The 13859-nt window shown below is 43.2% G+C and overlaps 1 protein-coding gene across 1 annotated transcript in view; it reads right to left on the bottom strand.

Moving 5' to 3' along the window:
• Positions 1-10639, bottom strand: part of ogdhb (oxoglutarate dehydrogenase b) — a 45869-nt gene extending 35230 nt beyond the window's left edge. Inside the window, exons 1-2 of the mRNA XM_085792543.1 lie at positions 10164-10639; positions 91-291 (exon numbers count right to left, since the gene is read on the bottom strand). Of these exons, the coding sequence (XP_085648669.1) occupies positions 91-291; positions 10164-10415 (453 nt within the window). The 5' untranslated portion in view covers positions 10416-10639. The remainder of the gene's footprint in view (positions 1-90; positions 292-10163) is intronic.
• Positions 10640-13859: the final 3220 nt, after the last annotated feature.

Raw genomic sequence — 13859 nt, 5'->3', positions numbered from 1 at the left:
GTGTGTTCAGATCTGTTTGTTCTTCCTTATCTCATCTCATCCCAGAGGAGGAATATCTTGTCCTGTCTGTGTGTCTGTGTGTGTGTTTACCTGGTAGGCTCTGATCAGCGTCTGCACGGCCAGATGATCCTCCACCAGCTTCTCCACGTGGGGCCGAGCCCCGCCCCCCACCAGGGCCCGGCCCCCCTCGACCCCCAGGCCCAGTGAGCAGCCGCCCGGGGGAGGGGGGCTCTGGTAGGCCACGCCGGGGGGAGCGCCGGCGTTGGCGTTACGGAAGAAAATGTCCCAGGACTGAAGAGACAGAGGAGAGAGGAGAGAGAGGAGAGAGGGGGGGGTTAGTTAACTCACTGTGTGTTTCCATCAATAATCCAATTTATCAAAGAGTCGTTTTGTGTGTAAATTCACAGAAATCCACATTTGACCTTTGACCCAGAGACAGACGTTCAGTATATGACGTAGTGACATAAAGAGACGTTATAAACAGCTGGAAACAGTAACTGATCCACCTGTTTCAAGGTGGTTTTTTTATATTTTGCCCTATATTTCTATCCTGCATTTTATTTTATTCAATGTTATTACATTTTATTGTAGGTAAAAGTTGTTATTTTTTTACTATTTCTATATTTTATTGTTGTTTTTAATTTTCCTGCATTAGTCTCCATGTTATTCTTCTTGTTTCACCTCATATATATACAGTGTTTCCCACAGGATTTCAGGAGACCATGGCGCGACGGGGGGGGGGGGGGGGGGGTGGGGGTATAGACCAAAAAAGAGAGGAATTGTCTGGCGTGGGGGGGGGGGGGCGGGGGGGTGTGCTCACCATTAACAAATTATTACATTACAATATCATGGAAAAGTCAATTTCCAGTAGTTCAACCCCAACCAAGTATTGAGTGCATATAGATGGACATAGTTTTCAGAAGGCCAACATTTCTATATTAAAAATGCTTTAAAAAAAAAATCCTTTGCAATGTTTCAATTTTGGAGATACTGAATTTTAGGTCTTCACTGAATGTTAGTCATAATTATTACTATTAAAATAAACTGAATAAATAAAGACATGGGATGTTTCACTCAGTGTGTAATGGACATATATATAGCCTAATGTGTTAGTTTCACTTTAATTGAACACATTCTACATGCAGGGCTCGACAGTGCGACAGTTTTGCTCGCATTTGCGAGTTGATAATAGCCCGTGCGAATAAAAAATTGCATTCAGTCGCATCAGTGCGACTCGGACAGAAACTGCATGCACCGCTTTGCATGCTGTTTAACGTGAGCAGTATCTGCCCCGCCCCCCCCCGCCTGTTTGGTGATTTTGGCCGCCGCATTGATTAAAGCTTGTGTACATCGGGGCCGTTCAGATGTAACGTCTTTTCCGCACATTACTTTCAAGGTAGACGCGCGTCATGCACGCCAAGGCGACACCGTAGCAGCACACATTCGGTGCGATGCGCTTTTTTTCCGTGCACGTTCGACCTGCTTCTTCCTCCGGTACACGGTCTCGGGCTGTGTCTCTCCTACTGTTTCACACGGAGCTCTGCCCCAGGTGAAGGAAGCCCTTAGGTGGTACGTGGCCTCCGAGGCTACCGCGGAGCTATCAAAAAAAAAAAAACGCTAGTCGCGGTGAGAACAGCTGACATGTGGTCACAGTCTCACAGTGCAACATTCATATAAACTTCAACCTCAAAGCTCCCTGTCTGACCTGTCCCTGAACATCACACAGGGGCAACATGGAGCTGCTTGTGTGACAGGTTGTTGAGGAAACATGTTTGGTGTTTTTACTGTTCTCAAATGTAAAAATGGGTCATGTTGGACCCTCAGCATTATTTAAGGCTTAAACAGCCTGCTACAACATTTTTCATTGTGCTCCTAAAAAATCTTAGTGTAGAGCCCTGTATGTAATGTTCAGCTTTTTATACTGAGGGAAATATAGGTTCACTGCTCATCAATACCCCCACCCCTGGGCCACATGCACACACATACAGCATAAAACTAAAAACTAATATTGGTTGTAAATATTCTATTTTCTCACACATATTTGCCTTGTTTGTCTTTCCTGATTTTTGTTAAGGCAAAGAGCCAGTTAAAACATTAAAAATTAGTCTACAGGGTTAGGATTATAGGCTAAATCTACTTTATTTGTTTGAAAATGATATTTTCACCAAAACTACAAAATTTTTATTGTGCTACTAAAAAATGTTGTGTGCTACTAAATTTTTCAGCATGGTAGCACAGTGCTACTTGGAAAAAAGCTTAGCGTCAAGCCCTGACATGGCGGAGGCGACGTCTTTCCACTTCCTTCACCTCTGAAATGGGGCAGAGCTCCGTTAAACACCTGCCTGACACAGCAACGTAGGGAACCGTGCATGTCCGCGGCGCACAGCTCCACGGACATGCACGGGGGAAAAACGGCGTCGCCGTCGCACCGACTGCACGCGGATACGCGCCGCTTTAACGAGCGTGCATGTCGCGCGTCAACTTTGGAGGTGAATAGGTCGGCTGTTATCAGTATAATCAGAGACCATGAATGAGTTCGCCTCAGTTTCACGTGATTGTCACTGTCAGCCTGTTAGAAAAACATTTTACTGACCCCAGCTGAGACGCTGAGACCCCCCCCACCTCCCAAAAACAAAAACTCTTTGGATCCGAACGATTCACACAAGTCACCTAATTGGTCATGAAAAAAGCGAGTTTCACTTTTCGGCGCGCTGTTTGCATCCCTGGATATAGCGCATTTACCGTGCGCCCCTGTCTGTATGTGAACCTGTGTGTGCGGGCAGAGATGAGAGAAGGGGCCGCCACACTCTCGTTAATTAGTGGGAAACACTGTATATACGTATGTATACACTTTTTCAAAATGTAAAGCACTTTGAACGGCATTTATTTGCTTTGAAAGGTGCTACCATATATAAATGAAATTTGATTGATTGATGATTGAGAAACTGTTTTTTTTTTGTTTTTTTTAAAGTTTTTAATCTATTGTTCATTCTTTGTTGTATTTATTGTTTCTGCACCAGTGGGAAAAACTTTTATCTAATCTGGGAAACAGTCTTATCATGTCATTTCATAAACAATCAATAAAGAAACTGATTGATCATTAATCAAAGCCCTGAACTACTTCTCACTGTAAATAGCTGCTGTGTGGAGCAGCATGAGCTCACAGGAAGTGACATAACAGCACTGTAAGGGTTAAACACACACACACACACACACTCTCTCTCTCATCACAGCGAGCAGCCTGGTCCGTGTCCGTGTGTTTAACTTCCTCACCTGTGCGACTCAGAGTGGGACTTTCTAACCGCGGGGCGTTTAAGGGGCTTCAGGTTAATCCACTTACTGACGCTGAAACCAGATTATTGATGGTAAATCTGAGCTCGTTCTACTTGGACCACGGAGGGAGAGCAAAGTGTAAAGGTCCAGATAAGAACTGGCCGCTCGGGAACGCTGAGCCGGGCTGCAGTTTATTAAAGGGATAGTTCACTCTGGAGACTGGGAACTGATTCTTACAAATGCAAAAAGACACAAACTTCAGGTTTAACATCTGTTGTCGTTGCTTCAGACTAGTGAACAGGAAACAGGAGCTTCCAGTGTGAGACGAGTGTGTGTGAGCTGGAGCCAGTAACAGGAAATAAACACAACAGCACTGAGTCCTGGTTCTGTGCAAATAAACACAGCCCAAGGTCACAGATATGAAACGTTTCTGTCTGTACAGAACACAGTGATGATGTGTGAGGGTTATCAGAGACTAAATGCTCCTAAAGTCGACGTGGGCGACTCAAAGACTCTGGAATCTGTCATCACAGGTGTCAGAATTTGCGGTGAGCGCCTCTAAAGCTGCGTTCACACCGGACCTTTTGTTTTTACGAGTTTACATATTAAGTCAATGCAAACGAGCGATTGAGCGTTTAATCGCCCAGGCGAAAAAACAGAGCTGGGGCTGGGGCTCGGTCGCTGTCGCTCGAGATGAGAAATCCCAACTCTCCGGCCGTCAGTCGCTCGTCGCTCAGCGCTGATTGGCTGCCGTGATCCTGGTGGTGCCGGTGTAAACAAAGGACATGGCAGTGGGCATGACGTCATCAAAGTGAAAATGCGAGTCTGTGGCTCTGTGCCAAATTAACGAGCGAATGCAGCTGAGCAACGGAGTGTTTTTTTTCGGAGCAATACGAGTGACTGCGACAAAAATAAAAGGTTCGGTGTGAACGCACCTTAAATGAATGAATGACTCTTCTCCTAAAATCTAAAAAGTTTTTTACTCTGCTCCTAGTAAATGAAAGTGTGTATTTTTGCGCATGATGTGTGTTTGTGGTCTTGTGTTGTCTTCCGCTGCTGGTAATATTGTAATTTCCTGCAAAGGATTAATAAAGTATCTTTAACTTTAACTTAAGTGAGTGTGGATCCTTGAAGGAGAGAGTTTTATCTCTATTAAAGCAGAAGTCAGGTGAATGTTTGTGTTAATCTAAGTCTTAAATAGTTGTATCTTCCGACAGCCATCACTTCTATAGAGTGTTTGGTCTGAAACACGGGTCTGTCAGTCACTCTGCTCTGCTCTGAGCCCAGGAGAAAACTTTCCTTATATCCTACAACCTTTATCCAATGAGGAGAGAGAACGGCATAAAGGGGCAGTCCTCTCTGTGTGTGCAGCCAAGGGATGCGCCTGAATGTGGTGACGTAGGGACGAGGACCAATAGATCCATGACGAGGGCGGGGGCTGCTAACTCCATCGGCTGGCAGGAAGTTAGACAAAACCACCGCATGGCTTACTGATAGCTTTAAAGCAGAACTATTTGCACACACCCTCAGGTTGACAGGTTAAATCTCTGCTCAGGGTTTCTTCACCTGAGCAGAGTCAGTGACTCTTCTTGTGTTGCTTTCTTCTGTTGTAGGATATATTTTATTATTATATATTTCTGTCTTATCCTTAGGAATCGTTCCTCTTTATATTTCATTTCCTTTTGAAGCAACCTGGCACAAGCATTTCCTTTGGGATGAATAAAGTTCTATCTAATCTGATCTAATCTATAAACCCATATAGTGTTTTTAACTTCTCCTGCACTCACTGTTCTTGTTTCATTTCTGTTTTTGTTATTGCACAATAATCAATATTGTGGTGCAGATAACTAAAACGAAACTAAATTAGGACTCACTCTGCCATGATTTTTTTGTTGACCTTATGATGCAACACATGAAACGTGTTGTTCGCTACGAATAAATCATAGTAGAGCGAGTCCAAAGTTTATTGTAGGGCTGTAACTAACAATTATCTTCATTATTGATCTGTTGATTATGTAAATTATTAATTGATTAGTTGTTTGGTCAATAAAACATCAATCAGTGTTTCTCAAACCACCAGACGACATCGTCCTCAAATGTCTTGTTTTGTCCACAAACCAAAGAGAGACTCAGTTTATTGTCATAAAGGAACAAAGAAACCAGAAATATTCACATCTAAGAAGCTGCAATCAGAGAATTTGGACTTTTTTTCTTCAAATAACGACTCAAACTGATTATTAGATTATCAAGATAGTTGATGATTAATTTAATAATCGATTATTATTCAATTAATTGTTGCAGCTCTACTTTTTTTTTTTTTTAATCTTCCAGCTCAGGTTTTGGTTCATTCATATCCTTTTTCTTTTTTTCATTTGGCAGACAGTGAACTGACGTGACTGTTTTCAGTTTGAGAACATGGACACACACACACACACACACACACAGAGAGTACTTACTGACTGTGTGTATTTGTGTAACCTTTACCCCACTACGTTTTGGGTTTGTTTTGACCTCATCAGGTAGAACAGTGTGGAGGGAGGAGGAGGAGGGGGGGAGGATGGGGCTGCCTACATATCATGTTAATTATGGGATGACACTGAAGAATGTTTGCCATAGAGAGCCGAAGCGAAAGCAGGAAGTAACGTCGTTGCCATGGGACCTCAACTTGGAAAAAGTCTCCATGTGAGTGAACGGGAGTCAAAGTTTTATTTCTAATGTGATTGAATAGTGTGATGATAAAACTCTCTGAGCTCTACCTGTTTAAGAGGCGCGATCGTAGCTGAAATAATGAAAGTAATGTAAACAAACACTGCATATCTCCAAAATCAAGCAGGTTTCCAGTAGGGATGCAACGGTTCTCGGTAAAATACCGAACCGTTCGGTACGGCCTGCGCGGTGCAATACGCTCTTGGACCGCGGTATTTCAGATTCAGCTTCCATCAGCTCTTCCTGCTTTACAGGCAGCTGTGCCGTGTATGTGTGTGCCTGGCCGTTTAAGGCGAAAGCCCGCCCCCGCGAGTCGATGTCCAATCACTGTTGAGCCTCCACACACTCACAGTGACTCCCCCCCTGCAACTGAAAGTGCAGCAGCCGTTAATATAATACATCCATGGCAGCAGCTCACACACACAGAAGAGGGGAAAAAAAAAAAGAAAACAAACAGGCGGCGGGATGAGCGGTCGCTGATCGCAATCGCGGGGGAAATTAATTAGTTATTAGCGCGATTTAGCACATTTAGCTTTTATTAGAGTTCCAGCAGGACTCTGTCCATGCACACTGCATGTGTGTGGTCGCGTGTCCGCGCGCGATAGAGAGACCGAGGTCGAGCAGGAGGAGTTGACTGACAGGGATGAGAGGTGGTGAAAAAACCACAATAGACTAACTCCTTCTTTCCCAGTGAGAGACTGTGGCTGCAGCATAGTGACGGCAATATAGCGCCATCTCTGTTTGAAAGTGGCTTCAGAGTGTTCACCTACTGAAAGACTAAAGGAGTGTGCAGAGGGAGGAGCTAGGGGCTGTTCACAGACAGTTCAGGTGTTTGTGTGTGTGTGTGTGTGTGTGTTTGTGTGTGTGTGTGTGAGTGAGAGAGATAGAGGGGAGAGCCATATTAGAAATATTAGAAATTATAAACATTATTTTGGGAGAAAAAAAAAGTTCTCTGCACAAAACACATACCGAAACCGTACCGAGAACCGTGGCCAAAAACCGAGGTACATATCGTACCCTGGGCTACCTGTACCGTTGCACCCCTAGTTTCCAGGATGCCAAGTAGTCTACTCATTTTAATCTAACAACTGCCGATGAGAACCGGTGTCAAAAAGGAAAAAAGGAAGAAAAAAAAAACAATTGATCACGGACTTCATGATCGATTAACATGGCAACGGACGAAGCTTTGAAGCTTCGATTTTTTTGGGTCAGCCCTAGATGAAACCATACCAATAGATAGATTACGCTGCTAAAAAAAAGTCCTGTCTTCTTTCCAACGTTTCCAAAACAAATCTACACGCGCCGGCCAGACAAACGTCTTCATGACAACGGGAAATGCAGTCTTCATTCCGCCGCTTTTGTCCACAGGGGGCGCCAAAATCAACACTACATGAAAAGTCTGTGCGTGGGCTTTAAAGCAGAAGTAAGTGATCAGGTGGTTTTGTCTAACTTCCTGGGGGAGCATACGTCAGTCCGACTGCCCAAAAGTCCGACGGCTCATTTCTCCGACTACCCATTCTACAGTGTTAAGGTTCGGTTTAGGGTAAGGTTAAGGGTTAGGGCTACTTAAGTCGGAGAAGTGGGAGGTCGGACTAATGGACGCAAAAATAAAGAAATGTATGGTCGGAGAAACGGGTAGTCGGACAGACGCCATGCGCCCAACTTCCTGTCAGCAGATGGAGTTAGCAGTCCTCGTCCCTACGTCACCACATTCACGCGCATCCCTTGGCTGCACACACAGAGAGGACTGCCCCTTTATGCCGTTCTCTCTCCTCATTGGATAAAGGTTGTAGGATACAAGAAAAGTTTTCTCCTCGACTCAGAGCAGAGCAGAGTGACTGACAGACCCGTGTTTCAGACCAAACACTCTATAGAAGTGATTGCTGTCGGAAGATACAACTATTTAAGACTTAGATTAACACAAACATTCACCTGACTTCTGCTTTAAAAATCGTCAAAAAAGATATTGTGATATTTAGGTGAATTGATTTTTTCTCCCACCCCTAATAGATAGTTTACGCTGCTAAAAAAAAAAAAAGAAGTAAGTCCTTCTTTCCGACATTTCCAAAACAAATCTACACAAACGTCTTCATGACAGTGGGAAATGCAGTCTTCATTCCACCGCTTTCGTCCACAGGGGGCCGCCAGAATCTACACTAAATGAAACGTCTGTACAGGGGCTTTAAGGTCCCATGGCGACCATTACTTCCTGTTCTCTATATGTGACCCGATCCATCAAAATGAGTCGCAGTGACCAAAATTTCAAAGTTGAGATTTTGGTATCAATGGAAAGATTAGAAAATAATCTTTAAAATGATACCCTAGTCAGAGTCCTACAGTTGATGGTTTTCGAGATGTGGCCATTTGAATTACGATCTTTCACTCTCTTATTCCGTTCTAAAACCTGAGAAATTTGCAGTTAAAGTTTTTGCCAGTGACTCTGGCATCTGTTCCCGTACCACGTGATTACACGCTCCCTATACGGTCCCTTGTTGTCATAGATGCAGCATTCAATGACCCTCGGAAAGCGGAGAATCCCGCGATTCAGATGCAGTTTACAGTAGGGCCCGACCGATTTATCGGCGAGCCGATTAAATCGGCCGATTATAGCCCGTTTGAGAATAATCGGTAATCGATATTTTCAGAAATAAAATGCAGGGAATAAGACTTGGTTTTACTTTGAAAATGTTCCCCCATTTGAAAAGATCCCCCGACATTAGGTTATTTATCCTGTAGAGGGCGCATCCAACTGCATCCACTATCCACCTCACAGCCATAGACTCACACCAACACCAACACACCTGCAGAGTGACTGATCTGCAGCAGGACACGCTCCGCCAAAGCCTTGTCACTCACACACATCACACAGCTTATTAACAACTTGATTAACTGTTAACTGTCTCAAAACCAGTGTTGCTGCTGGCTTTCTTTTTACTTTTTTTCTTTTTTTTACACCGCGGTCGGGTTGTGAATTAATTAATTAATGCTCGTGACTCCGGCCGTGTTGGGTCCGAGATTCAACAAGCCGGTCGGGTTTTACAGTTATTACCGGCAGTACAGTAGCTACGCCCGTTTATCAATAAACACAGTGGATGAGGAGGGTGAGTGACTGAGCTCAGGCTGTGTGGGGGGCGGGGGGCGGTGGTGCGGGTCTCTGACTGCAGCGGGACAATCATGTCTCTGCTCTGTGACACACTGAGCGCTGTGGGACCGGGGCTCGCGGCAGCACCCGCTAAACATTGAAAACAGCGGTGATACGTGCTTCCACGTCGAGATCAACAAACCAGAAACGTCTGGAACAACACTGGAAAAAGTCGCTTTTCAAAAAAAAAAAAAAAGAGAGCGAGAGAGAGAGAGAGAGAGAGAGAGAGACCGCCGTGCCGTGTAAAAACAACAACAACAAAAAAGTGTCACGTGTCATGACTTCCTGTATCTGGCCCTTCAAAATAAAAGCCCTATAGCCTTTCACAGTTCAGTCATTGATTTTGACTTAATTTTGACAAGACAGTACTCCAAATGTTGTTGTTTTTTCCTGCAACCAATTGACCAATGAAAATTTGGCAGCCCTAATTTATATATTATATAATATATGTAGATATATTACTTAAATTAATAAAATTGTAAAACTTTATTAAAAAAAAAAATAATCGGCCGATTAATCGGTTATCGGATTTTTCCCCCCCTAATAATCGGCATCGGCATCGGCCCCAAAAAATCCATATCGGTCGGGCCCTAGTTTACAGCTCGTCTCTATCATGAACGGTTCAGGAGATATTTCATGTTTTGCACCGAAGCAACACTCATTTTCAGAGGGTTTAAGTTGCAGGTCAACTTTAATCATCATTTACGTGCCTTTCCTCAATTATCTGGACTGTGAAACTTTGGGAGATTGTTTTTGAATGTCATTGCTTTGAAATTAGGGTAAAAAAAATTTTGGGATTTTCTATAGGTTTTCCACGTTATCAGCTGATTATCTAAAAATAGAACGTTGCGACTTCCGACTCATTTTGATGGAACGGGTCACATATGCAGCGGTGCCGGCGGCGGTGGCGGTGGTGCCGGTAGAAACATGTTCTAGACGTGGAACACATACATCCTGCAGCCATGACTGACTGACACACACACACACACACACACACACACACACACACACACACACACACACACACGTGTACATGTACTACCTTGTGCACATTCCTGGGATTCTCCAGCCAGGCGAAGTACATCTCCTCCACATAGTTGGTGCTGGTGCCGTTGAGAAAAGGCTCGGCCGTCACCGAGGCGTTAAAGCACCTGATGATGGCGGCCGGCGGCTGAAACGTCCTGAAGCCGCCGCCCCCCAGGCCCCATCTGAGCTGTGATTGGCTGTGGGCCCCCCCCCTCTGTCCCGAGGTCAGGGGCCGAAGCCGAGCCACTGTAGTCCTTAAACGATGCATAGCTGCTCCTCCTCCTGCTGCTCCTCTTCCTCCTCCTGTCCCACTGCAGTAACGTCCCAGTCGAGGACTCCTTCACCTCCTCCTCCTCCTCCTCTTCTTCCTCCTCCTCCTCTTCCTCCTTCCTCCTCCTCCTCCTCCTGCCTCCAGGCTCCTGCTCAGTCTGGATGAACCGGTGAGGTGGGCTGCTGCTCCTCCTCAGGTCCTGCTCCTGCTCCTGCTCCTCTGGGTCCTGTTCAACACAAATATAACATGTTGTCCAATCAGAAACAATGCAGCTTTTTTTAATGGACCTTAAACATATGTGACCCGTTCCATCAAAATGAGTCGGATGTCGCAACGTTCTATTTTTAGATAATCAGCTGATAACGTGGAAAACCCATAGAAAAAAAAAAAAAAAAATTACCCTAATTTCAAAGCAATGACATTCAAAAACAATCTCCCAAAGTTTCACAGTCCAGATAATTGAGAAAAGGCAGGTAGGTAAATGATGATTAAAGTTGACCTGCAACTTAAACCCTCTGAAAATGAGTGCTGCTTCGGTGCAAAACATGAAATATCTCCTGAACCGTTCATGATAGAGACGAGCTGTAAACTGCATCTGAATCGCGGGATTCTCCGCTTTCCGACGGTCATTGAATGTTGCATCTATGACGAGATGGGACGGGTACAGAAACAGATGCTAAACTGAGTAGCATCGACGCTAACAGAGCGTAGCATCGATGCTAACAGAGCGTAGCATCGATGCTAAACCGAACGTAACATCGATGCTAAACCGAACGTAGCATCGATGCTAAACCAAACGTACACGCTTGCACATGTTTTACAAAATGTCAACAAAACATGACAACTTCTGAACCGTTCATGATAGAAACGAGCTGTAAAAAGCATCTGAATTGTGAGATTCTCTGCTTTCCGAGGGTCATTGAATGGTGTCTCTATGACAACAAGGGACCGTATAGGTTGTGTGTAATCACGTGGTACAGGAACAGATGCCAGAGTCACTGGCAAAAACTTTAACTGCAGTTTTCTCAGGTTTTAGAACGGAATGAGAGAGTAGGAGATCGTAATTCAAATGGCCACATCTCGAAAACCATCAAATGTATGACTCTGACTAGGGAATCATTTTAAAGCTTATTTTCTAATCTTTCCATTGATACCAAAATCTCAACTTTGAAATTTGGGTCACTGTGACTCATTTTGATGGATCGGGTCACATATGTAAATTTCTGTGTATATAATCAATGTTCCCTCTAATTTTCAAAACTCCTGAGCAGAAATTCAACTCCCCTGGTGACCTGCTTGAGCAACTCTGAGCGAAAGCTCAAGCGAACACAGTACGTCCACATGCTGGTGCTGTGGCCTCACCTCTCCAACTCCAAATATCAATACTATTGGCTGTTACTATAATGATTAATAACAGATTATTTTGACAACATTACCTAGGCTAACAAAATACAATATTGTTTTGGCAAAATAGAGTTTGCATTTATTGCCATATGAACAATATGAAAAAAATAACTAACATCAAGTTGGTGTCATCAACTCTTGGCACTGAAGCATTCTTGATATGAACAGTAATAATAATTCTCAAGCAAAAACTTAAATGGTAGTTGCACTACAGACCACGGTTAAGGTCAGACATTTCACAATTCGAAGCCACATTAGGGAGAAATAAACAGTAAACTAGTCGGGGATATTTTAGTGTGCAACTTTTTTTGTCTTCTGGGCAAAGAGGTGGAGCAGTAAAACACCTGAGAGGGAACAGTGTATATAATATATGTTGGCAGCTTTATCTATGTTTTATTCTTCAATGTCATTTATTTAAGTTATTTATTGATGTTTTCTCTGTCTTTTTTGCCTTTGACTTATTCCTTTTAAAGGGACAACGAGGAGTTTCTATTTGGTTATAAAAAAGTCTCATATTAATGTGGATGAATCTCCGTTACCACTTGTTAATGGTCCATTTTAGATAAATCTATGGTTTTGTCTCTATGTCAAATCTCGCGTGATTCGCAGTAACCGCACTGACGCCGGCGCAAATCACGCGAGATTTGGACGGACCAGGAAGAGGAGCTTCGAGAAGCTTCCGCTACAAACAAGCTTAAAATATAGACTTATTTAATTTTTTTCGGGACAATTACGCAATTTGGGGCTTCAGCACAAGACGGACATTACATACGAGCATCATGGAGGTATTTGGATGTTTTTTTGTGTGTGTTTTTTTACGAAGAGCTCCGGTGTCCCTTTGCAACCGTTATATGGACATGCACTGCTACGCCAAGACCCCCTGTAACTCAGAGAAGGGACGGTGGACTCTGAAAATTCTTCCAGCCCTTAGTCAACATGAGGGTGAGTAGATAATGAGCGAAATATCATTCTAGGGTGAACTATCCCTTTAAATTCTTTTTTTAACTTTTTAACTTTTTTTAACTCAGTCTGATTCCCACTACTCCTAAAAATCCTACCGTACGCAGCTTGTCTGTGCACGAAACGGCAAAATAAACGTCTTGAATCTTGCTTCATGTCTGTTTCTGTAAACTAATTTCAAGTCCAGACTAGTTTCTTTTCCTAGTAACGTTAATTGTTAGATCAAACTGAATCTATACATGCTCACCCACTCATACACAATCATTTATTATTACTTATACATACTCATAATTTTATTTTGACTCTTTTTTGTTATAATAAGGCTCTTGTTTTGCTGTCTTTGTTGTTGTTCAACTGTTTTTGAATCTGTGTGTATTTTTCCAGGAGCAGGGCTTGACGCTAAGCTTTTTTCCAAGTAGCACTGTGCTACCATGCTGAAAAATTTAGTAGCACACAACATTTTTTAGTAGCACAATAAAAATTTTGTAGTTTTGGTGAAAATATCATTTTCAAACAAATAAAGTAGATTTAGCCTATAATCCTAACCCTGTAGACTAATTTTTAATGTTTTAACTGGCTCTTTGCCTTAACAAAAATCAGGAAAGACAAACAAGGCAAATATGTGTGAGAAAATAGAATATTTACAACCAATATTAGTTTTTAGTTTTATGCTGTATGTGTGTGCATGTGGCCCAGGGGTGGGGGTATTGATGAGCAGTGAACCTATATTTCCCTCAGTATAAAAAGCTGAACATTACATACAGGGCTCTACACTAAGATTTTTTAGGAGCACAATGAAAAATGTTGTAGCAGGCTGTTTAAGCCTTAAATAATGCTGAGGGTCCAACATGACCCATTTTTACATTTGATAACAGTAAAAACACCAAACATGTTTCCTCAACAACCTGTCACACAAGCAGCTCCATGTTGCCCCTGTGTGATGTTCAGGGACAGGTCAGACAGGGAGCTTTGAGGTTGAAGTTTATATGAATGTTGCACTGTGAGACTGTGACCACATGTCAGCTGTTCTCACCGCGACAAGCGTTTTTTTTTTTTTTTGATAGCTCCGCGGTAGCC

Source organism: Trachurus japonicus, chromosome 12 (assembly GCF_045865225.1).
Source record: "Trachurus japonicus isolate A0001 chromosome 12, Traja_1.0".
Lineage (NCBI taxonomy): Eukaryota > Metazoa > Chordata > Actinopteri > Carangiformes > Carangidae > Trachurus > Trachurus japonicus.
The sequence above is the reverse complement of the archived record's forward strand: the minus strand, read 5'-3'. Positions and strand labels throughout refer to the sequence as shown.